The sequence below is a fragment of the Pseudorca crassidens genome, chromosome 9, assembly GCF_039906515.1.
Source record: "Pseudorca crassidens isolate mPseCra1 chromosome 9, mPseCra1.hap1, whole genome shotgun sequence".
NCBI lineage: Eukaryota > Metazoa > Chordata > Mammalia > Artiodactyla > Delphinidae > Pseudorca > Pseudorca crassidens.
The window spans coordinates 42,018,591-42,043,850 of record NC_090304.1 but is presented as its reverse complement, the minus strand read 5'-3'; the positions used below and the strand labels follow the sequence as shown (position 1 = coordinate 42,043,850).

Genomic DNA, 25,260 nt, shown 5'->3' with positions numbered 1-25,260 from the left:
ATGCCGCGGAGCGGCTGGGCCTGTGAGCCATGGCCGCTGAGCCTGTACGTCCGGAGCCTGTGCTCCGCAACGGGAGAGGCCACAGCAGTGAGAGGCCCAAATACCGCAAAAAATAAAAAAAAATAAAAAAATAAAAAAAAGAGTAGAATTCATGAGTTTGTAGTAATGCAGTTGGCAGTTACCAGGTTTTCTGCAGCAGAAATCAGAAGTCGGGATAGTTCCATTGTTCTGCTTAGTTGATCTAGGGTTGGGGGTTAGTTAGGAGGTAGCAAAATAAAAGAGGCGACCTAATGAAGAGTGTTCGTGAGGATATGGTTCAAATGGTTAAGCATAGTGTCCAAACTGGGTGGGGAAGGAACTGACAAGATGGGCTGGGAAAATCCGAACTGACTAAGCAATTGCAGGTCTCAATGACACAGGGGTCAATGCAAGGGGGTGAGGCAGTGGGACAGCTGGGAGTGGAATGAGAGAGGACCATTGGGAGCCAGTATTTCCAAAGCTGCGGATGGTTTCTGCAGGGGAGGGCTGCTGATATGGAAAGACCCAAGCTCTCTGGAATAGAGGAGGTTAGAGGGATGGCTGAGTATCAGTACAGACTCTCTAGTCTCCCAAGACTGCAGTATGAGTTAGGATGGGCAGGAAGCCAGTGAGCCACCTGCAGAGTTCTTTGTGGCTGCAGGGAGTGACGTGAGGTTATAGATGAAGGAAGTAGGATGAGGGAGGATGAAGGAGTGTAAATTGGGTGCCGTGAGCTTTCAGGTAAGAGGGACTTTTGAAGGCTATTCTAGGATGCTGATCTGGGTGAGGCAGTGTAAAATAGGTAGAGAAATGCTCCAGAGAGTAGAGGGAAGGGTAGAACTGAATGGAGACCAAAGGACTGGAGAGATGAGGTGAATGGAGGAACTCATACCTTGGGTGGAGTTGTAGGATGGACCCAATCAGCTTCAGAATTCCAAAGGTAGTGTGATTATATATGATTTGGCCAATGCCTAGAATATAACAGGTGCTGGATAATACCTCTTCACTTAATTAATGTCTTTTGCTTTTAGAATTCTTAAAAATTGTACTTTTATATTCACCTTCCATAACTTAGTCTCAGAGCTTACTGGGTCCCTGGTGGACAGCTTCCAGGCAGATCACAGATAGATTGTTCAGTGCAATTTGACTTCATTCATTGTCCATCTGCTTTCTTTTTCTAAAAACCCCTTCCCATAAAACTTCTGAGTACAGCTCTGAGTTATGGAAACAAAGACGTAATATTTCTGGATTCTTGTTCTAAATTAATAAAATAAGAGTAACAATGCTAACTAGTTTTTTTTTTGGTGAATCACTGAAGTTTACAAATTGTTATCTCAATTACTTGTTTATTTCTCAAACCCCCAGGAGGTAGGCAGGATGATTATTACTGTTCCCAATTTTGTATATAACACTTTAGACAGAACCTGTGAGCTCCCAAGACCTCTCAGCTTCACAGCCAAAAAGTGGGAAAGCCAGACGGAAGCCTTGCACCTCAAGTCTGAATTATAAGCTGCGGTTCCCTAAACTGTAGTTTGAATTTGTTCAAAGTGCAGATTCAATAGGTCTTGGATGGGGTTTTGGAATTTGCATTTGAGGCAAACATCTGATGCTTGTGTTTCAATGACCATACTCAAAAACAATAATCTAGAAACTTCTTTTTCCCTTCTCTCTTAAAAGAACAACAAAAACAACCACCAAAAAAAAAAAAAAAAAAAGAGGCTGATCTCACCTCTTACCAATCAAAGGAATTTTTTTTTTCTTAGAGAAGTGGAGCCCCCAGGTCTTCTCTTCTGTGACCGACCCACACACACTGATAAAGTTAATTATCTGCCCTGGCTAAATGACTTTCCCTAGCAACACCCTAGCAACTAACATTAGCTCTGCCTTAGGCTACAAAACTGGAAAGAGATTTCTTGAAGTCCAGTGTATTTTACAACAAAACAAAACATCTGAACGGGAAGTTAAACAAAGTAAACTGGATTCATTACTAAGGAGATGAGACACAGACATACAAGACAGTTCATGACAGTCCACCAAACACAATAGTCAAAATAAGAAACTTTCTTCTCACAAGTTCTACTGAAGTCCAGATGAGAGACTGCAAGATCTCATCCCACGGAGGAGAAGAGAATTTAAATGGGCAGAAGGAGGGAGGACATCCTAGGTGATGGGAAAGCTATAAGCAAAGGTGCCAAGTCAAGTATGAAAGTGCGGGACACAGGGAACCCAGCTGGGAAGCATTGGGAGCTCAGTCTGGGATCTATGACCAGATCATAGAGGGCCTTGAAGGTCACTTGAAGAACTTGGGCTGCATCAGAGGGTCCTGGGAGGCTGTTAAAGACGTTTTATTCATAGAACAGATACTTATGGAGCCAGGCACCATGATATGCATGGAGGATACAGTGGTGATTCCCAGAGACAGTCCCTCCCCTTGTGGAGCTTGGAATCTAGTGATGGAGACAGACACTGAACAAATACAAAATGTAAAAATCAGACCTAAAAGTGAATAGGTAATTATAAATCTTGAGACTATTAAGAGAAAGATATCAAGTTCCAGGAGAGCATATAAAGAGAGGCAGGACCTATTCTTGGAATTCAGGAAGGACTTCTCTGGGGAAGCAGTTTTGCACTGAGATCTGAAGGGTGCATAGGAGTTGGCTGGGAGAGGGTGGGGGTTGGCAGAGACGAAAGCACTGGATTCCAGGCAGAGAGAACGCACAGGCAAAAGTTCATAAAATGGAAAAGCCGTGGTGGCCGGAGCCCATGAGAAAAGGGGTACATGGTCTTCAAAGGCGGGTCAAACAGGACCTCAGAGGCCATGTTAAAGATTCTTTGTTCTGAGAGCTCTGAAAAGCCACTGAAAAAGGATTTTAACCTCGGGATTGACGTTCAAATCTGCATTTTAAAAAGGATCACTCAGTCTTCAGCTCAGAAGATGGATTGGAGGGAGAGTAAGAGTAGATGTGGGCAGCCCAATTAGGAGGCTGAGAGATGATGACAACTCAGACTGATGCGGTGGCAGAGCAGTTGGGGAGAAGTGAACAGATTCAAGGAGTTGGAAGCTAGTGATTTCGTGACGGATTGGATGTGTGGAGAGAAAGCAGCATTCTGATGTGACAGTAGAGCTGGGTTAGGGAAGTTTAACTCCGGTAGTGGGATTACAGATCCATGGGCTGTCATGGCCCAGATGGTGGGGTCACCACTGCGTAGAGGGAAGAACCCTATTTTAGTGTTGGTGAGGACTGTTTTGAATCCTGGTTCTTTCTCCCCTTACTAGCTGTGACACCCAGACAGGTAAATTTTATAGGTTCCTTATCTGGAAAATAGCAGAGAGGAGGGGGCCTCCTACATCACATGGTTTTCCTGTCAATGTTGAATGAGGAATTAACTATTCTGTCCCTCCCTGCTGTGTTCTGCCCACCTCCCTGTTAGATTTGAATACGCTGATTTAGATGAAAAGACTTTCAAGAACACATAATTGAGCTATTGGATGTAAAATAAGCTCCGTGAAGACAGGAGCCACATTTTATTTATCTCTAGTTTCCTGTCCTCTGAGATAAGATCGGGTACACTCTCATGAACAGCTTAGTTTGTAGCATATATATCACCGTTATGATTGGAAAAGATTCGTGTAACTATGTATTTAATATTTGCCTCTGCCCCAGATTGTAAGATCCACTAAGGCAAGTAGTTTATTTGTCCAGCGTCCCAGTGCTGAGCACATGGAGGGCATTGGACATGAATGAATGAATGAATGAATGAATGTTTGTCCCCTCTGGTACCCACTACTCAGCACAGACTTGGCCCCAAATCTATACTCAAGGAAAGCTTGCTGGATGCATGGGACTGTGCACCATGGAGTCTATGTGAGCCCTGAGCCAGTCCGGTCATACTGGAGATAATTCACTCAGGACACAGAGGTGAATCTCTCTGAATGTCACCTCCATAAAGGAAGGCTGGTAGCTGGAGCAGGTGCCGCTGACCGTCGAGGAGGGTCAGGCCAAGAAAAGAGCATAATTGCCTTCTGCAAAGGGGCACTGTCAGAGGACCTCTGAGAGAAGGCGCCCAGTTAATAGTGGCAGTGAGAGTCCCAGCACAAGGACTGAGGGCAGGCGAGGAGGAATGGAGGCCTCCTATGCAGATGGCTCCTCTGGGCTGTTTGTTCCTGGCGTCAAAGGAAAGCAAAGGAGATTGCTTTTTAAATGCAGGCTCTTGAAGCGTGTTGACAGTCCAGGGGAAGGAGGGGGTGCAGTAACCGAAGCTTCTGAGAGCACTTGGGATGCTTGTGCACACTGAGGGGAGGCAGAGGCATTAAGGCATCCCCAAAGTGGGCTTGGTTTCCGTTACTGTGCTACCCAGGGCCAGCCCGACCCACCCGTTGAGCTTGGGGGTGGGTGTAGGGAGACACTGGAGACCAGGCCCAGTACTTTACATAGGTCATTTCATTTAACTCTAGCATCCTCTAGAGGAAGGGTGTATTAGCCCAGAGGCACACATGCACCCTTTCTGAGCATGAAACTGAAGCTTGGAGAGCTTAAATAACCTGCTCAAGTCTCACAGTGGGTGAGCGACAGCACTAATGTTTGATTCGAGTCCGTGCCCAGAGGAACACTGGGAGAGATTCCTGCACCTGGCCTTCTCCCGTCTGGCTTTGGGGTTGAGCCTGAGGCTCTGCCCAGTGAGCCCTTAGGTTCATCTCCTCTCCAAACATCTGTCACTGGGGACTGGGAACCTGAACTAAAATCTAAGCCAAGAAAACACAGGCTTTTCTCTGAAACTTTCAAAACCCCTTTCCAGGGCTCTATGAGGACTCCCATGGGCTTTAGGCACTTTTGTCTTCGTGGGCTCCTCTCTTCATAAAACAACAGTAAACATTATATTTTATGACTCTGTAGGTATAAAGACAAATATATTAATAAATATTATATAATGAAATATTTTATTGGACCTAAAGTTTTTTTTTTTTCTTCTGATTTTAAAGAAAACATTTTCAGGAATCTCCGAAGGTATTACAGGCCATAGCACTGTGCCTACTGGGCCCAATGGATGAATCATTCTGTTCCTTTCCGTCCTCCAGTCTGACCTGTTCCAGGTCAGAGAAGGGCAATAGAGTCAGATAGCCATGGCATCTGACCCTGCCTTAACTGGCCGAAAGCCTCAGTTTGCTCATCTATAAAATGAGTGAAAGTAATGTCACGTTTATTGTGTGAAGCGAGAGTGGAAAATGTGAGCAGATATAGTAAGTAAACCGCCCAGAATATTGCCAGACACAGAGTAGGTGTGCAGCAAAAGTTCTCAGTCTTTCCCTCCTTGGAGCACCCTCCTCCACAGGGTCCAGGGGGTTGGGGCAGCAGCCTCCTTGGTGGTGGGACAGAGTCCGCAGTGTCTCTGTACCCTATGATTTCCTCGCCAGACCCTGGGAATCCAGCGTCGCAAAATAAACACGGCCCCGCCGCTAATCGCCAGCGCGGAAACAAAACAGCGCTGCGCTCGGGGATCTGGGCAAAATCAGCCCTCCCTCTTCCTCCTCCTCCTCCTCCTCCTCCGCCGCCCTCCCTTCCTCGCGCTGCTCGGCTTGCTCGGCTCAGCTCAGCGCAGCGCAGCTCGGCAGCCGCCAAGCCGAGGCGGCAAGGTCTCCTGGTCGCCAGCGCCGGCTCCGAGCTCCGCTCCCCGCCCGGGCTCTGGCAGGTCGCGCTTCCACGGGGACCACTTCGAGCAGGAGTCGCGTGGCGAGCCGGCGGCGAGGCACAAAGTTGGGGGCCCGCGAGGATGAGGCTATCCGCGGCGTCCCTGAGACTGAGCCGGAGTCCAGCGCTGCTGGCCCTGGCGCTGCCTCTGGCCGCGGCGCTGGCCTTCTCCGACGAGACCCTGGACAAAGTGCCCAAGTCGGAGGGCTACTGCAGCCGCATCCTGCGCGTCCAGGGCACGCGGCGCGAGGGCTACACCGAGTTCAGCCTCCGTGTGGAGGGCGACCCTGACTTCTACAAGCCAGGAACCAGCTACCGCGGTAAGTGGCCCTGCGTGGCGTTGAGGGCGCGGGACCCGGCCCCCGGAGGGCGCCGACCGCGCGGTGCGGGAGGAGGGCGCACGGTTCTCAGGCGCACAGTGCGGGCGCAGCCCGGTAAGGGCCTTTCTGTCCTGGATGCCCTCAGCCCTTTTAGACCCGAGCCAGTGTCCGGGGCCGTCGCGGGCCACAGCCAGGAGATGCAGCCCCCACGTCTGACGCGCGATTCCCGGGCATGGGCTGTAGCGGAGCGACGCGTCACTCTGGCCTGGCTGGGAGGGAACCTGGCTTCTTCCCCCGCCGGCTCCAGGAGAGAAGTGGAGACTCGCCTTTCTCCAGATCCGTCTCTGGAGTGGAGCGGACCCTGGCTTCTCTTAGTCGGGTCCCAGGCAAGGTGGTGACTCCGGCTTTCCCCACTCCCATCCCTGAAAGAAAGGAAACCAGCTTCTCGCTGACCGGTCCCCAGTGGGATGGTCACTCCAGCTTCCCCGGACAGATCCCTACAGGAGAAGGGACTTCGGTTTCTACCTTAGCTGGTCCCAGGGCACGAGGAGGAGGGGAGAGGAGCCAGATGCTTTTCGGAAGGGTCCCTGAAAAGAACTCCAAATTATCCTCCGATGGTTCCAGGCGAGGGAGAAGACCCTGGATTTCTAGGACAGGCTCCCAGTGGACAGGGAGCTCTAGGTAGTTTTGGACAGGGAAAGGGAATCCGATGAAAACGGAAGGGAAGCCCGGATTCCCGAAGCCTGCTCCCTGGGGGCCGGGACCTTGGCTCCCGCAACCCCAAGTCTCAGTGCCCCAGGGATGCCGTTCCTACACTCCTCAGCTGAGAGCCGGCTTTCGGGAGCGCAGAGGGGATGTCCAAGCAAGTGAGCGCCTCCCAAGCAGGACAGGCAGCTCGACCCGCACAGACCTGAAGATCACTTACGCCATCCCCAGGGCCCACCGCCCCTCTCTTCAGCCGGGTCATCTCCCCAGACATCTTTTCCCCATGCTGCAGCTGCCCTTCTCCAGTCGCGAGCCAGGATGTCGGGCAGGGAAAGAAGCCTGCCTGGCCTCACCGGGGCCCCGCGGGCGGGGAGTGACAGGGCGCGTGTCCCTTCACCCCTGCCCCTTCAAAAGTCAATTCTAGGGTCAAGCAGGAAGAGAGGGGCTTTGGGGCACCGAGTGGGGTGCTCTTCCATCCCCACTTGCCCGGTTCCTAAGCATCTCGGGAAGAAGCAATGGGAACAATACTGGAGAAAGTTTGGGGCAGTGTCAGCGGGCGCCCGGGCCACACAGGAGACCAGAACCTTCTCAGAACGCTTCCTCCGTTTTCCCGCGTTCGTGTTCCCGACTTTCTCCACCTGGAGCTACCCAGAGCGGGCTTCCCGGCATAGCCTGCACGTGGATGCGCTCAGCAGCTGGCCGGCAACCCCTGCAAGCCGGCACGGGTCGGCGGGATGCTGGGTACTCCGCGGAGACGGGCAGCGTGGGGGTGGGGTGGAGGGCACCCGGCCCAGCCCCGGGGAGCTGGCGGCGGGTTGGCCGGGCTGCCCTGAGAGCCGAACCTACGAGCGGCCGCAGCCTCTCCTCCGAGCTGGGAAGCAGCCAGTCCTCTCCGGGGACTGGAGGGAAGTGGGCGTAACCCCGCTGGCCTCTTCAGCCCTCCCCCAACCCGAGGGCCTGGATTCCCTAGGAAAACTGTCCCAGCTCCACGTGGCAGGGAAAGAGGTGGCTCTGGAGTCAGGTGGACCAGGGTTTAGTAGCTGTGTGACCTTGTGCAAGTCCTTTAATTTCTCTGAACGTGTTTCCCAGCTATTGAAAACAGCTCATTATCCAACCACCCTGGGCGGTTGCAGGGAGTGAATGAGTGCCTAAAGATGAGCATGCCTGAGCTACAGCGGGCCCCCAGTATGTGCTAGTTTGAGTTGGCTATGGGGCCCTAATGGTTTAATAATGGAGGGATGTGCCTGGTCAGATTGGTTTCTGGGTGTGTGTGTGTGTGTGTGTGTGTGTGTGTGTGTGTGTGTGTGTGTGTGTGTGTGTGTGTGTGTGTGTGTGTGTGTGTTTAAAAAGGTTTATTCAGCACTCCTTTCAGCCAGTCTACCAGTGAATGCCAGTTACCTCGGTCCTCATGAAATTGAATGAATGAATGAATAATTTCTCCATATCATGAGGCTTGCCTTAGACTATTCCTCGTTTAGGACCAGGAGGATTTCTTTTTTCCTTTTTTAAATTTTTTGGTTGCGCTGCATGGCAAGTGGATTCTTAATTCCCTGACCAGGGATTGAACCTGTGCCCCCTGCAGTGGAAGTGGGGAGTCACAGTCTTAACCACTGGACCGCCAGGGAAGTCCTGGGAGGATTTCTTTTTTGGGTAATTCAGGCTAGTCTGCTGTGCAGGCCACGAGTCCTTCTGGGTTTCTTTTCCCACTTGAATCCTCCCAGTTTGTCCAAGCACTGAGACAGAGATGCATCTGGGATTCACATTGACAGAGAGGTTCCATGACTGCCCAAGTATCTATCCACTGCCAGCAGGTGGAAACTGGGGCTAGTAGGGAGGGGAACACTAGGCTTTCACCTTACAGGTTATTCCAGCCTAAAAAGTTAGCCTTTGGACTGTGACATCCGACTCAGGCCATTGGTGGGCAATCATCTTATCTCCTTTCTGGTGACTAAGAGATCCTGAACGAAAGATCTTACAGGAACCATGCTAAGGTCCTCTGAGTAAATTCTCTGCGATTAGCAAACCTGTTTCTGCCACTCAAAGTTAGGAAGAAAAGGGCACTGGCCTAGTTTGTGACATTTTCTGTTGGCTTATACTTTCTTAGAATAGTTACATTAGAAGTAAATCTAATACATTCTGACTTAGGGCTGTGGAAATTAACATTCCCCTGGTGTTCTGTTTGCTGTTTTATTTTTTCCTGAATTAGGGCCCCTCACAATCGTTGGAATCAATGGCTTGTTTTCCTGCCGCAAACCTTTGTCCTCAGTATTCTAGTTCATCCCCAAAGAGCTTCTGCTCTCCATGCCCCCCACCCCAGCATATCCTTTAGGTATTCTAGACTGGAATAAAATGGTCACTATTAAGAAATATATTGAAACACGGGGTTTCTTCTCAACAGCCAGGATCCGGTTGAGATGATGATTCAGCCTTTTTCCAAGTTGTTAGTACTATATTGACTGCCTTCTCTCTCCCACCACATCTCTCTACTCTCCCTCCCTCTTCCCCCCAATACCCCTCCCTCTGCAATAATTGTGCTTTAGAAAGCTCTGAAAGGCCTGCTCTGTTTCTGACCATGGCCTCCTTTGAAAAAGAGATTACAGTGATTAAAAATAACAAGTTGAGGATTCTCAAGGGGCTTCCCTTATAAGAGGACAATTTGCAGGACCAGCCATTCCCAGATCCCAATTTCAAGCCAAATAGAAGAAAATCAGCTGAAATGTTCAAGGATTGATTGAAAATAAAAGAGACTCTTTTGTCTGTCCAAAGGTCTGTTTATTAGGAAAATAAAGCCAGACCCTGGCTAATGAGAGTGGCTTTTCCTAGATGCTCTTTAAAGGGAAATTTCAAGGAACTTGATGGGAAAAGAATGTCCAGTTGAGATTACAAAAACTTGTCCAACTTCAAGCATAACTGAGGGATTTATTCTAAACCGGGAGGTTTGGAGAACTCCAAAGCTGCTTTGCCTTCTTTTTGTCTCTCTTTGGGGCTCACACTGCCATAAGAATGTGTGTTCCAGAGTGTCCCATCTCCGCCTGGTAGAATGAACACAGGCTTTGATGTTGGCTGGGTCTGTTTCCACTTCAGCTCAGTCACACATTCACTGTGTGACCTCAGGCAGGCAGCTTTACCTCTCTGAGCTACAGTTGCTCCAACTGTAAAATGAGGCTGTTTCTCCCACCGCCCACAGCATAGCTATGAGAATTAGAAATAATCCATGTCAAAAGAAACTGTCATACAGTAGGATATATATATATATATATACACACACACACACACACACACATATATATATGTAATGTTATGAGATCATTATTTATTTTGGAAATAGAAAAATACTTGGCAGCTAGCACTGGATGAGATATTGTGTTAAGTACTTCCTACGCATCTCACTTATTCCTTCCAGTACTTTGGGGCAGTTTATTATTTTTATTTTATAGATGAGGACACTAAATCTCAGAGAGGTTTAGTAACTTGCCCATGGTCACACAGCTATAATCAGTGGAGTCAGGATACAAACTTAGGGATGTCTAACTCCTAAATCTCTGCTCTTAACCAATCTTCTACACTGACTCAATAAAATAAATTAGGAGTAGATTGAATTCACCCAGCTACCCTCAGCCTTCTAGATGTTGAGTCTTTGTTGAAGGAAAACAGCAATAGCAAATCAAGATAATAACTGACAGGGCTTCCCTGGTGGCGCAATGGTTAAGAATCCACCTGCCAATGCAGGGGACACAGGTTCCGTCCCTGGTCTGGGAAGATCCCACATGCCACGGAGCAACTAAGCCCATGCTCCACAACTACTGAGCCTGTGCTTTAGAGCCCGTGAGCCACAACTACTGAGCCCGTGAGCCACAACTACTGAGCCCATGTGCTTAGAGCCCATGCTCCGCAACAAGAGAAGCCACCGCAATGAGAAGCCCCTGCTTGCCGCAACTAGAGAAAAGCCCGCGCGCAGCAATGGAGACCCAATGCAGCCAAAAATAAAATAAATTTTTTTTTTAAAAAATAATAATTGACATATCTTGGGACACAAAATATGAAGTGATGGGTCCGTATTTACATTTTCTTTTTATAGACTTCAGTGTTGCATTTCCCCATAAACCAGAAGATTAATTTAGAAACACGAAGAACCTTGCCAATCTTTAGCCAATTCCTTTTGTTTGTGGGGAAACAGAAACAAATTGAAAATAAAAAACCCTAATTTGACTGTTGTTTTTATATGCAGATATTATATGCCTGTAAAATTATATGTTTGAAAAGTATACATGTAGAATCTGAAAAATTTAGGCTGGATAAGGTCTTTTAAATAAACTATTTCTTATCTAGTGTTTTTTTTTTAATTAAGCACTGCTGATGATTAACTGTAATTAATTATCAGTGACCCCCCCACCTCTCCTCTTTTCTTTTTTTATTAGGTAACTTTAATTTTTTAACTTGTGCTCCCTTTTCATAAATATTTAGTTCAAATAGATAATAAAAATTAAAAGATGCATGCATATCTACATGCTTAATAGTTGTGGGGATTGTTGCTTTGAGTTTTATGAAACCAAAAATAAACAGAACATACAATAAAATGAAAGCATAAAAGTTGGAATTTTTCAAGGTTTAAAACTTGAGTACTTCCCATACACAGTTAAGTTGTTCCATTCCAGCTGGCTGACTCAACTGGAACAATGGGCTATAATGGCTGATATGTTTACAAACATGCCATTAGCTTGTTATACAGAATGTCAGATGTAGGTCGATACCAATTTCTGCAGGGAAAAAAAAAACACTTACCATCTTGTATTAGTCAGGATACAGGCTAAGCTCATGTTACCAAGAGACCCCAAAATACAGTGTTTTAAACAAGAGATAAATGGGAAATCCAAGATGATGGGTGGCTTGTTCCACAAGGTCAATCAGTACCCCAGGTTCCTTCCATCTTGTTGCTCTACCATCTTCTAGCGCTCTGCAGTCACAGAGTGACAAGTCACAGTACCTGAAATGTGGCTCGTCCAAACTGAGTTGTGCTGTAAGCGTAAGATGCACACTGGTTGTTGAATAATTAGTATGAAAAAAGAAGCTTCTCATTAATAATATTTTACATTGATTACATGTTGAAGTTATAATTGTATATAGTAGGCTACATAAAATATATTGTTAAAATTAATTTTACTTGTTTTACATTTATTCCTACCGGCTACTTGTTAACAAGTAAAATGAATTTCCCCTGGCTTGAGCTTATTTCTATTGGACAGCACTGTTCTTGGGAGTTGTCCTCATCAGCATGGTGACAGCCAGCTCACTACCAACACATCTGAGTTCCAGTCAGCATGCAGAGGGGAAAAGAAGTGGAGGCAAGCAGCTTTCTTTTACTGATGTGACCCAGAAATCACAGCTAGCACTTTCAAACACACTCCTTTGCTAGGAATTTGGTCCCATGGCCACACCTATATGCAAGGGAGCCTGGGAAAGATAGCATTTAGCTGGGCAGCCACATGCCCAGTGAAAACTTCGGGGAGGGATTTATTTTTCAAAAGGATGAAGGTGAAAATGGATTTGGAGGGGCAGTTAGCCGTCTCTGTCACATGTTTTAATGCATAGTCATGTAAAAACAATGTTTCATGTTCTCTTTCTCCGTGATAGGTGGTCTAGGTGGGTCTTCTCAACAGCACGTGAGTTGATATTCCTGCTAAATGAATCAGTAGGGGAAGAAGTGTTGATGTAGGTGTGTGTGCACGCACGCGCGTGTGTGGTGTGTTGATAGGGTTCATACTGAGGAGAAATAAGGGGCCAGTGTGTCCGAGTAGCCTGCTCTGTCTCACCCTCTTCCTCTGTCTCACCCTTCCTCAAGGAAGCAGCAGGGAAGGGAAGGAATGAAGGAAGAAGTGGATAAAGCAAGAAAATGCAAGAGAGGGAGAGGAAAAAGGAAAAGAGGGGGAAGAAGGAGGAGGAGAGAAAGGAGGGGAAGGAGAAGAAAGAAATTAAGAGAAAAGAAAAAACCTCACTGGGATATACATTTAGAATGAGAAAGAAATAATTTTACGGAGGAGTCCCATTCTTTTTTAGTTTTAAAGTCTTAATGAAGACTATCATTCTCATTCTCTTAGTGAATAGATAAATTCCCCCAAATCAGATCCCATTGATCATGCATTGTTTTATTAAGATTAGTTTAAAATAAGTGCTTTTAATCTGCTGTGGAATTTACTAAATTTGCTGAGATCAAAAATTTTTAAATTGAAGTATAGTTGATTTACAATGTTGTGTTAGTTTCAGGTATACAGCAAAGTGATTCAGTTAATACATATTAACTGAATATATATGTATATATATATATATATATATTCTTTTTCAAGAGAGGAGTCCCACATTACTTGAGGGTTAGAGTCAAGAGGCACTATGGAAAGCAAAAATCACATAAGTCAAAATTATTCCTTAAAAATCCTTTGCAATTTTACATAAACAATCACATGGATACTAAATTCAATCTAGCCTTATTTATGTGCCCCAGCAGATAGTTTTGTTAGTGGGGAATAGAAACAAACTGACATTTCTCAATAAGTCCAGCACTTCTATTTCTCCCCCCAGCATTGGAAGAGACTAGTGTTTCCTCAGTTGAATACTAGATAAAACCATTGGTTTGTTGGTCCTTAAACACTGACATGACAAGTACGAAATACTCACTATCTGATGGACTAAGGGAACCCAGGGTCACAGCTCGTGACTGTCACACTCGCACACGCATGCGTGTATTGAATACAGTGGCAAGTGGCCCATATGATCTCAAGTATTATTTCCTTTCTCTGTTTTTTCTCTGATGGTGTGCAGTTGTGTCTGCTTCCTGTCATATGCACCTCTCTGGAGCACCTACAGTGGCAGAGAGCTCACTACGTCACGTAAAGCTTTCTGTGTGGCTAGCCAGCTCATTTTTACTAGGTGTCTTGGCTGGGCTGGAGTTGAGGCTAGGATAGGAAAGGTAAGGATTTAGGTAACACCACAAGAAGACCTTTGTGAGCTCTACATAGACAAGGCTTCTAACTTTAACAGACTATTCAAAACTGCCATGAAAAGTTGAGGGAAACTTTAAACAGGGGCCTGCTCACATCCACTGATTTGCTGAGGTCTAGGAGACCCACGGGAAATAACTTGAATCCTGTCTACAGTTGTGGTTCAGATATTTGCAAACACAGACTAGGTGAGAGGGGGAAGGACAGGGAAGGGCTGCGAGCACAAAATATTGTGTGTGGGGGATGGGAGTGTGGGGAGGTGGGCAGACTCAGGCAGGCGGGAAGAACTGAATGGGAATTCTGGGTGCTACAGGAAGCTCTTCTGATGCTCTTCGTCTTCCCCCCTTCCTCCTTTTCTTCTTCTCCTTCTTCATTTTCTTTTCCTCCTTTTCTTTCTTCTCCTTCTCCTCACAGCAGCAACCCTGACCTTTGAATTTTCCAAACACACCAAGCTCATTCCCACCCCAGGGCCTTTGTATATGCTTTTCTCCATGCCTCGAATGCTCTCCCCCAGATCTTTGGCTCACTCTTTGTCTTTTGAGTCTCAGCTCAGATGTTATTTCTTTAAACATCTTTAAAGATGTTATTTCTTTAAATCTGACCACCAGTTTATGTTTCTCATTACTTTTGCCTGGTTTTATTTTCTTCATACCCCTGAACCACTCTCTGAAATGATCTTTATCATCTGCCTCCTCGAGCTAGAATACAAGCTTTCTGAGAGCAAGGACTTCGCCTTTGTTATTTGCTGTTTTATTGCCAGCACCCAAAAGAGCGTGTGGCCATCACAGGCACTGAATCATTATTTATCGAAAAGTGAATGTATCATTTAAACCCCAAGAACCTCTCTAAAAGAGAGAAGTGAGATCTCCCTCTAAGGGAGCTGGACGGAAGGAAGGGAAAGCATTTCTCCCTCTGCAAGAGGGAGGTGAGGCCAAGGAATGGGGACAGATGGCAAGGATCTCCATGTGGTGGCAGCAGAGAGAAAGGATGCTCACTCAGTGCCCTGGGGGCATTGGGTGGAGGCTGAGGGCAGGTAGATGGTCCAGGTCCAGGGTGAAGGCTGTTGGAAGCGAAGAGATCGGCAGTCATATGCATGGTGGGAAGCGGGATCGTTGATGGATCAGAGGTGAAGAGCACAGGGACAGCAGGCAAGAGAGCAAAGGGAAGGAGCTGCCAGCCTCAGACACTGACTCTGATTACATGGAGAATAGGGCAGAGGGGATTGTTGATCCATCAAACGTAGACACCAGTTATTAAAGTGACTTTCCCTGGAATCAGCTCTTTGTGGAGTCAGTTGTGTAATTTCCAAACCTAGTTATGTGTAAGAATCACTTGGAAAGTTTAAAAAAAAAAAAATATATCTTCACTGGCTCCACCCCAACAAAGGGCAGGATTCCAGGAATCTATATTCTTTCTTTCTTTTTCTTTTTTTTTAAAAGCAAGATGGTGAGACACAAAGAGAAGGTGGCCAAAAGGTGGCCACTTTTCTGTGAATGTGCTTCCCCACCCCCATCTCTCCCAGCCTCACCCCCAGCCTCCTAGTCCCACATACTTGGTCATATCACTGCCCTATCCTGTTTCTGTCAACACAGTGGCCAATGGCATGTCCTCAGAGCCAACACAGTGGTGACATTCCCCTGCCTTGGCCGAGGAGTGGTGGGGAGGGAAGAGCTGTGAGCTTCCTCTAGGTGACAACCCTCGCAGATCAGCAGAGCCTGAGCTAAGGCAACCTTGTTGTGCATCTCTGCTGCCAAAGACTGCCTCCCGTGTAACTTCCACTCATCACTACGGGTTCTGTCCTCTGGAGTCCAGCAGATTAGGTTTCCCCTTGGCCATATGTCAGCCCTTGAGATGTTTGTGAAGAAACAGGTACTATGACTTCTCTTCTGATGAAAATGCCCTGTTTCTTCAACCATTCTTTGTGGGACACTCTTCCTTATTCCCTTGCACCTTGGACTCCAGATGTGCTCTGATCAGGGTGGAACATGGCAGGATGATTATCTCCCTTGTTCTGGACGCCGTGTTTGTGTTAAGCTTGCCAGGTCTTGTGCTCGCTGTTTTGGCAGCTGTGTTGTACTCTGGAATCACACTGAGCTTGCAGCCAGCAAAAAATTCCTGTGATTTGGTGGGAAGGCTTGCCGCCCTCCTTTCCCTGTACTAGTGAAACTGGTCCTAGGACATAAGCTTTGACGTGATTCCCCATTAGACTTAATCCAGCGTATTTGGGTCCATCACGGTAGCTGTCAACCATTCATGAATCTGGATTCTGTCGCTGAATGACCTATCCACATAGTCTTAATTTTGGATTATCCACAGTTTTGACAAGCAAGCCTTAGAAGGCTTTAGCTAAGAAGTTGGTAAGAATGATGAGCAGGTCAGGGCTTAGGACAGAGCATTCTGACATCCCTTAAAATCTTTCTCCAAAGCTGACATCTAATTAAAATAGTATTGAAGTCAACTGATTTTCTGTTACCTCAGTGGCACTTAAATACTAATGGCCACCCTGCTGGTCAGCCACCTCAGTTTAGTCACAAGTACTGTTTCTTTAGCCTGATAATGAATCTTACAGTCTAGGCAGAATTATTTTCTTTGTTCCAAAATTAGTCAGGAGTCTTTCCACTGCAAGTGACAGGAACAAAGTCTAACTAAAGCAAAAAATAGAATTATTGAGTCCTATATTTGGAAAGCCCACGGGTGGATCTGGCCAGCTTCAGGTATAAATGGATCTAGGGACTTGAACAAAGTTCTCTCTCTCTCTGTCTCTCTCCCTCCCTCCCCCCTTCCCTCCCCCCCTCCCTCCCCCGCTTTCTTTCTTCCTCTCCCTTTCTCCTTTCCTCTCCATCTTTTCTATTCGCTCCTTTTACCTTCTGTCTCTCCTTCCATCCTTTACCTCTTGGCTGTGTTTTTATGTGGTGGCACAATTTTTCTTACTGCAGATAAACTTTCTCCCAGTGCCAGGGAAGATAGCTGTCAACAACCTTCAGTGAAAAGACTTTCAGTTCTGTAACTGAAACAAAAGCCTTTCCCCCTTTACTTCCAAGCTGAAAAATCCCAGGGAAGGATTCTGATTGGCCCAGCTTGGGTGACATACCCAGGGGAATGGGGTACATTACGATATGGAGATAGACTGCATCTGGGTCACAGTCACTTCTCTGACTTGCTATTTCAGGAGGGAGAAGGGGGACTGTGATTGGCAGCCCCAAAGATCACATGGTCAGTGTAAGGGAAGGTGTGGGGGTCCTAGACAGCATGTGTCCCTTAGAAATTCCTACCCTCCCCCAGATACATTCTCTTGGCTGACATATCTCCAATTCCTCAGGAGTATTCTTCCCATCCATTCCTCTTCCCAGCCACATACTGGTTAGCTCAGGACCCGTTCACCTGGTTCCCAGCTAGTCCGTGATGAGAGAGCACATGGGGGAAAGAATGAACTTCTATTGAATGGTTGCAGTGTGCTCCATATACCTTATCTTATTTAGTCCTTATGACAAATGCATGAAATGCTAACGATGATCCCTATTTTAGAGCCGAGACTCAGTGATCTTTAAATATATTTTATTAATTTAGCCAAATTTATATATACTTACTCTTACAAATATTACTTCATTACTTGTTAGGATAACAATAGAAGTACTGTTACTGCCATTTTACAGGAGATTGTCAACTGAGATAATGAGAAGTTAAATAATTAGTCCGAGGTAACACGTAGTAAACAGAGAGGAATTTGAACGCAGGTCTGTTAGCTACATCCATTGTACGTCTATAGCTACAGCCCTTACAACTTTAAATATGCATGATCTTTAATCTGGAATGAGAGGTATTTCATCTCTTCTGGGGAATGCTGGGAGCATTCACTGAGGAAGTTCATCCAGGCGAACAGCATAATCCACCCTCACCACATGCACTTGCTCACCCTTGGACTTTTAGCCTTGCCTTCCTATCTGCCAGCCTGTCACCAGCATCTTCTCCTGCCTGCTCCTGGCTGGGTGGGCTGAACTGCCAATTTCTAAGTAAGGTATGCAAGTGAGTTGCAGCTGCCCAGATCTCCACAAGTTAAGCAGAGTTGGGAGGGGACCACCATGGCTTATGTAATGCTCCAGCAGTCCTTATAACTAATCCCATGTTACAAGTTAAGGCAGAAGCTCAAGTTCATTGTGGTTGATGTGTGGGGCGGGAAGACTGGGCATCTCAGTAACATATAGCAGGTGGATGGCAGGGGCTGGCCTTGTAATGGAACTGGGATCTGGTTCAGGACCTTCTCCTTGAGGCTGGGGCTGGAGGGGTCCGAAACCCAGAGGTAGAGCGGGGAGGGTGATGGCCCTAGAAAAGATCCAGTGATGGCAGTGGGCATAGCAGAGGCACTGGAGTTTATGTTAGATGGTTGACAAACCAGCATTTGAAGGGCTCAGAAAGTTATTTGGGAAATAGGTGGGACTCGTGTTTTCCTATAATAAGGAGGGGAGAACTCCACCTTTGGTGGAGATTTGAGGTCAGGCTCCTGTGTGAAACATCAGTCCTCATACAGACAGGCCAGAGAGGCCCTTGCCACTGAGCCAGTTTTTAGGGAAAGGCTGTAATCCAATATTCACACAGCTTCTAGCCTGATCTTCCTAAAACACAAATCTGAATACGACACTCCCCAACTCAAACCCTTCAGTGCCTCCTCATCACCTCCAGGGTGGTATCTGCACTTCTTAGGCAACATCTTCAAAGCCCTGCTATCTCCCGCCTTCTCACCTTCCTCCCCTAGCCTCTTATAACACTTCCCTCCCAGCTTGCAACTAATGAAATACAGAATTACTTCTGGTTTCCAAGGCCAAGACTGGCCCACCATGCCTTTCCCTCTGCCTGAGATGGTATTGCTCCTCTTGTCCACTGGACAAACTCCTATACCTCATTCAATTTGCAGCTGAAATGCCACCTCCTCCTTGAAGTCTCCTTTAACTCCCCCAGTAGACTCAGATGTTCTCTCCTCTGGTATCCCAGAGCACTTCCTTCATACCTCCATAACACCCGTTGTATGTTATAAAAGTATCTGCCGATGTGTCCTTTTCTCCCAGCTGTTAGGCTGTGTGCTCCCAGAAGGCAGAGGCTGGGTCTTTTCTCTCTGTGTCTCCAGAGGCGTAGTTCAAGACAGACTTGGTCTCTGCTCTCACAGAGCTTACAAGTGATTAGGGGAGACCAGCATTTAACAAGTAATTCACAAATAAATATTTAATTAAGACTGGTGAGAGGTATTCAAGAAGAAGAAAGGCGTGTTGAAAAGCTATATCATGTGGGGGTGCGAGGGGCTGAGACACCCTCACAGGGCTCACTGTCTGTGGTATGAGCCACTGCGAGAATACTCAGTTCATTATAAGGACTTACCCAAATCTCCCCATAACCTGGCCCTGTGACCATCATCCCCAAAGACAGTGATCTCTGCTGCAGTCCCATCAGTGGTCCTACATCGGCACCTACTAGAGTTTTTCTCTGGAGGTTCAGACACTGTCCCCAAGGGCCAGCTTTTTGAAACTCATTGTCTGTTAATGAGCTAGCTAAGCATCATCATCATCATCATCATTTTGATCACCGTCTTCATCCTCAACATCACCAGCACCACCATCACCATCCTTTACAATTTTGGATCCTTTATATGTGCCAGGCGCTGTGGTAAATGTTTATTTAGTCATCTCTACGTTCCTATAGAAAGATAATGTCATGAACCTCATTTTTTTTAAAAATGAGGAAACGGGGAGGTCAGATAACTCACCAGAGGTCACACAGTTAATAAGTGGTGGCTCTAGGATTCTAATCTGAAATTTTGCTTTTAACCTGTTCCCTGTATGTGCTCACAGGATGGCTCCAAACGGACCTTTTTTTTTTTTTTTTGCGGTACGCGGGCCTCTCACTGTTGTGGCCTCTCCCGTTGCGGAGCACAGGCTCTGGACGCGCAGGCTCAGCGGCCATGGCTCACGGGCCCAGCCGCTCCGCGGCATGTGGGATCCTCCCGGACCGGGGCACGAACCCGTGTCCCCTGCATCGGCAGGCGGACTCTCAAGCACTGCGCCACGAGGGAAGCCCTGGACCTTTTTTAAATTTTATTTTAATCCTTCATAAGCTTTTTTCTTGAATTTTCTGGGTCTCTTAATGGCCTCTTTTGGGAGGCACTTGGGAGGAGTCATTAGAGAGAAGATTCTATTATTTATTGCCAAGTAGCCATCTTCAGTCATTACTGGGACTCAGAACATGTGCACATTTGTTCCTTTCAGGAGAGATTCATATAATGGGCTTCTCTAGAGGGATAGGGTCTCCTCTCTTCCTTCAAATTATACTGTGTAACACAGTCATCACCACTGATAATTATGGCTAGAAACACCACACAAGTTCAGCCCCCAGAGCTTCCATCTTCTGTGTTGTATTTAATAAGGTAGAGTAGAACTTTAGTTTTCTAGAATTTACAGGAACGCATCATTCCAGGAAGCCGAGTTTATGGGTAGCCCTTTAAGTGCTCTGCGCAGATATACAAAAAGATGCGTACTTACCATTCGGAAACATTGTTTAATAATATTCTTATCAAAATAAAGCTTACGTACAGAAAAGCTCACAAATCGTGCATCTTGGTGAATTATCACTTGTTGAATACACTCATGCAACTGGCACCCAGATCAAGAAATAGAACATGACCTGAACTCCAGAAGCACCCCGTTCCCTCCCAAATCAGCACTGCCTCCCCTTTCCCGCACTTGTAAGCACTGACCTGACCTCTAGGATCATAGATTACTTTGCCTGGTTTTGAACTTTATATAAATGTCCTCATACTTCTTGTATTCTTTTGTGTCTGTCTTCTTTCACTCGAGATTATGTTTGTGAGATTTACCCATGTTGTTGTAGGTAGAAGTAATTTGTTCATTTTCATTACTCTAAGGCATTCAGTTCTATGACTGGCCACAATTTATATATCCATGGCTGCTGATGGACATTTGAGTGTTTCCAGTTGGAAACAAATAATGTTACTATGAACATCTGATAGGTGTCATTTGATGCACATATGTCTGCATTTCTGTTGATTTAAGGGTGGCAGCACTGAGTCATAGGGTATGTATAAGCTCAGCTTCAGTAAATGCTGCTGAAGAGTTTTCCAGGGAAAATTGCTCATATTCAGTTCATCAATCGTGTGTGAGAGTTCCAGTTAACAACATTTGATAATGTGACTCCTTTTAAGGTTAGTCAATCTAGTGGAAATGCAGTAGTATTTTATTGTGGATTTAATTCTTATTTCCCTGTTGACAAATGAGGTTCAGTGCCTTTTCGTATCTTTATTGGCCATTTGGGCACCTTCTTCTGTGAAGTATTAGTTCATGTGATTTCCCTATTTTTTTTCTTTGGGTTCTCTATCTTTTCCTTATTGGTCTTAGAGAGTTCTTTATATATTTTGGATAAAAGTCAATTTATATATTTTGGATAAAAGTCCATTTCTGGTTAAATGGATTGCAAATACCTCCTTCCACACCATGGCTTACTTTTTCTTAGCAGTGTCTTTTGATAAGCAAAATTTTGATACCATTCCATTTACACATCTTCTTTATCATCAGTATTTTTATTTTTATGTCCTGTTTAAAAACTCTTTCCTACTCCAAGGTCATTCATATTTTATCTTATGCTACTTTCTAAAACCTTATTGTTTTACTTTTCACACTTAGCTCTACAGTCCATGTGAAGCACCATGTGAAGCACCAGGGCTTCCCTGGTGGCGCAGTGGTTGAGAGTCCGCCTGCCAATGCAGGGGACGCGGGTTTGTGCCCCGGTCCGGGAAGATCCCACATGCTGCGGAGCGGCTGGGCCCGTGAGCCATGGCCGCTGAGCCTGCGCGTCCGGAGCCTGTGCTCCGCAACGGGAGAGGCCACAACAGTGAGAAGCCCATGTACCACAAAAAAAAAAAAAAGATGTGAGGCAAAGACCAAGATTCACCTTTTTTACACGATTTCCTAGTTGTCATTGAAAATATCTTCTTTCCCCCACTGCTCTGCAGTATATCCTTAATGATAAATCAAGTTCACATATATTTGTGGAACTTTATCTGGACCTCAAACTAGTCAGGCCTATTTTTATTTCCTTATTATGGTACACTGGCTTAATTTCTATAGCTGCATAGGTCTCGATATCTGGGAATAGAAGCCATCCAACCTTGCCCTTCTTTTTCCAGATTGCCTTAGGTATTCTTGGCCCTTTGCATTTTCACATCAATTTTAGAAACGGCTTGTCAATATCACAGAAACCATGCTGCGAATTTAATGTAAGTTGCACTAAATCTATAAATCAATTTGAGAAGAATTGACATCTTTACAACCCTGGGTCTAGCAGTCCATGAACACGATTCAGTAAATGTAATTACATATCAACTCTGTGCTAATCAGTGTGCTGAGCTAAGATGTGGTTCTTGCCTTTGAAGGACTCACAAATAGGTAAACAAATACTTACACACAAAATATTTAATGTGATCATCTCATTACTGATAAGAATAAGAGCTAATATTTAATAAGTGCCTATTATCTGCCAACCATGATTTTAAGGACTTTAGTGCATTAGTTATGTTTTACACTGATACTTTGAGGTAAATGCTGTTATTAGGCCCATTATATAGGTATTTTTAATCTTAACAAAGTCCAGGGAAAAAGAGCACCCAGGTCTTGATGGGAAAGTCAGAGGAAACAGGAAACATCACAGAAAAGGTGAAAATTTAGCTGATTTCTAAAGAAGTTTGCTAAGAATGGAGGAGGTAGAACATTCCAAGCATATGAGTAGCATATGGAAAGAAAAAATATTGTAGGGTGAAATGATATATGGCTTTTCAGGACTCGCCAGTGAGCGAGTCCCAGGACTGAAATGCAGTGTGGCAGGGAATGGAAACGTGGCTGATGAAGCTCTCCAGAAAGGCAGAGTCTGTGGGCCTATCAGTCTATGGGGTTTGAGCTGTAGCCTGAAGGCAGTGACTGTGCAGCAGAAATTGACTGTCTGTCTTATGCTGGGTTCCCCAGAAGCAGGTATTATTCATTTCCTAGGGCTCCCACGTATAGAACCACAAACTGGTGGCTTAAAACAACAGAAATGTATTTGCTCATGGTTCTAGAGGCTAAAAATCTGAAATCAAAATGTCATCAGAGGGCTTCCCTTGTGGCGCAGTGGTTGAGAGTCCACCTGCCGATGCAGGGGACACGGGTTCGTGCCCCGGTTTGGGAAGATCCCACATGCCGCGGAGCGGCTGGGCCCGTGAGCCAGAGGCCACAACAGTGACAGGCCTGCGTACCGCAAAAAAAATAAATAAATAAAAAATGTCATCAGAGTTGGTTCTTTCTGGAGGCTCCTAGAGAGTTTCTTCCATGCCTCTCCCAGCCTCTGGTGACAATCCTTGCTGTTCATTGGCCTGCAGATGCCTCACTCCAATCTCTGCCTCTGTCATCACCTGGCATTCTTCCCTGTATGTCTCCATGTCTCTTCTTCTAAGGACACTGGCCATCTTGGACTTAGGATTACCTTAACCCAATATGATCTCATCTTAACTAATTACATCTGCAAAGACCCTATTTCCAAATAAGATCACATTTCCAGGAACCTGGGATTAGGATTTTAACATATATTTTGGGAGGACACAATTTAACTCCATAACAAACCCTCAGGTGAGGATTTGGGTGCCATTGACTTATTAAGGAAGTGCTCCCAGGGGAGGCCAATAAGGGAGTGGGGAACTGGGACGGGGAGGAAGAAGCCTTGCCAGCCCATGACCCCAGTGAGCTCTGATTCTGCAGGGCCATTTCAAGGTGTCAGGTACCCCTCAGAATGGTCATCACCTGATACAAAGTAGCTGGGCCTTTCATAGTAGGCAGAACAGACTCCAGTGACCAGGGACGAGCTGCAGGTGCTGGCCTCTGGAAGCAAAGGCACATCAACACCAGGGTCACATTACAATGGTACAGAGGAATTTGAGGTGATGTGGGCAGAGCACCTTTACTGTCTGCTTCTTGTTCTCTGCTCCCCTTCCTCCAGAATTGTGTAGAATAGCCTTGAAAGCCCTCCCACCCCACCCTAGATAACCTCCCACTGCTGTGGGGCTGTCTGTCTATCCCTCAGAGATCTCAGTTCTTTCTCCTGACATCATAAGCATCATTTTCTGCCTGCCACTGCTGTGCAACCACATTTCTTACTCTTCTCTACTTCTTTGTGCTTTTTTTCTCATCCTTTCTTCCTTCCTTTCTATCTGACCTTTTATAGACATCAGTAGCCACCAATCAGAATGCACCTTCACTTTTGTGGGATGAACTGGCTAACCACAGCATGAGATGTGCATTGTCTCCAAGTGCTTCTCTAAGATGTCATTGTGTTGGTGGCTCACGGACCATTGCTGAATTTTCCTAGATGGTGGTTTTAAGTTTTGGACTTTTGGAATGTTTCATTTTCAGGACTGAAACTAGAGGACTAAATGCCCCTCCTTAACAGGGGGTTGCTTATCAGAATCACATAAATACTATAGGTTCAATGAATTGATTTTTAAATTTTGAAAACAGTCGACGCTTACGGAATACACACACTATAGATATTCCTATATATGTAGGAATGTAGAGCAATGAGTGGAATGTTAAACTGGGGAGGGGGCCAGACCCAAAGCCTGCCTCTGGGTGGTCTTACTACCTTCAGCGTGTCTGTTGACATTTCTGTGTCTTTGTGTCCTATTTGTGAAATTAGAGGGCTTGGAATGGAGGATTCTTAGGATAGCACTAATAGTCTATAATTTTATGTTTAAAGAATCTTAGCATTTTAATGTAGGCAGTAATTTAGACCTCAATTTACATCAATTTCAAGAAGCTTGAATGGAGCATCTCTTAGATGCCAGGCTCTGTGCTAGGTGATAGGGATACAAAGAAAATGAAAACCCAGTTCCTCTCCAGCATTAACTCACAGTCCAGTGGAAAAGGGTGGTAAAAATAGAATTGCAGTCCAGTGCAAAAATTGCAATAAAGGATTTCCATCTCAGGGGATTGTAGATACAAAGGGAGGGGCAAACACCATTGCTAAGATCCCTGAGCTAGATTTCAATGAATACCTAATTCTCTGGGTCAATGTGGGAAGGAAGAGTTTAAAGTAGGTTCATAATTCCAACTGCTGTAACAAACAATCCCACAATATAAGTTTATTTCCAGTTTATGCCAAGTATAATATGGATGTTTCTGGTCCATGAGTGATTATCTGTGTGGTTATCCAGTAACCCAGTTTCCTTACACCTTGTGGCTCTACCGTCCTTCTTCTGGGGCATCAGAGTCCTCTGCTGGATCTCCTGCATTCAGCAGGCAGAGATGGGAGAGGAAGAATGGAGAATCATGTAGAAAGTCTGGATGGGCCAGGCAGGAAGTGGCATGCATCATGTCTGTTCACACTTTCCACCGGTAGGACTGGGGCACCAGCAGACCAAACTGCAAGGGAGGCTGGGAAGGTGTTCTAGCTGAGTACCCACAAGAAATAGGAAATGTGTTTTGCCACATCTTACAGGAGTTTGTGCTGCGAGCA

At 45.9% G+C, this 25,260-nt stretch overlaps 1 protein-coding gene across 1 annotated transcript in view; it reads left to right on the top strand.

Moving 5' to 3' along the window:
- The first annotated feature begins 5,565 nt into the window (after window positions 1–5,565).
- SPON1 (spondin 1) overlaps window positions 5,566–25,260 on the top strand; it is a 274,194-nt gene continuing 254,499 nt past the window's right edge. The window contains exon 1 of the mRNA XM_067749816.1: window positions 5,566–6,025. Coding sequence (XP_067605917.1) covers window positions 5,788–6,025 — 238 coding nt within the window. The 5' untranslated portion in view covers window positions 5,566–5,787. The remainder of the gene's footprint in view (window positions 6,026–25,260) is intronic.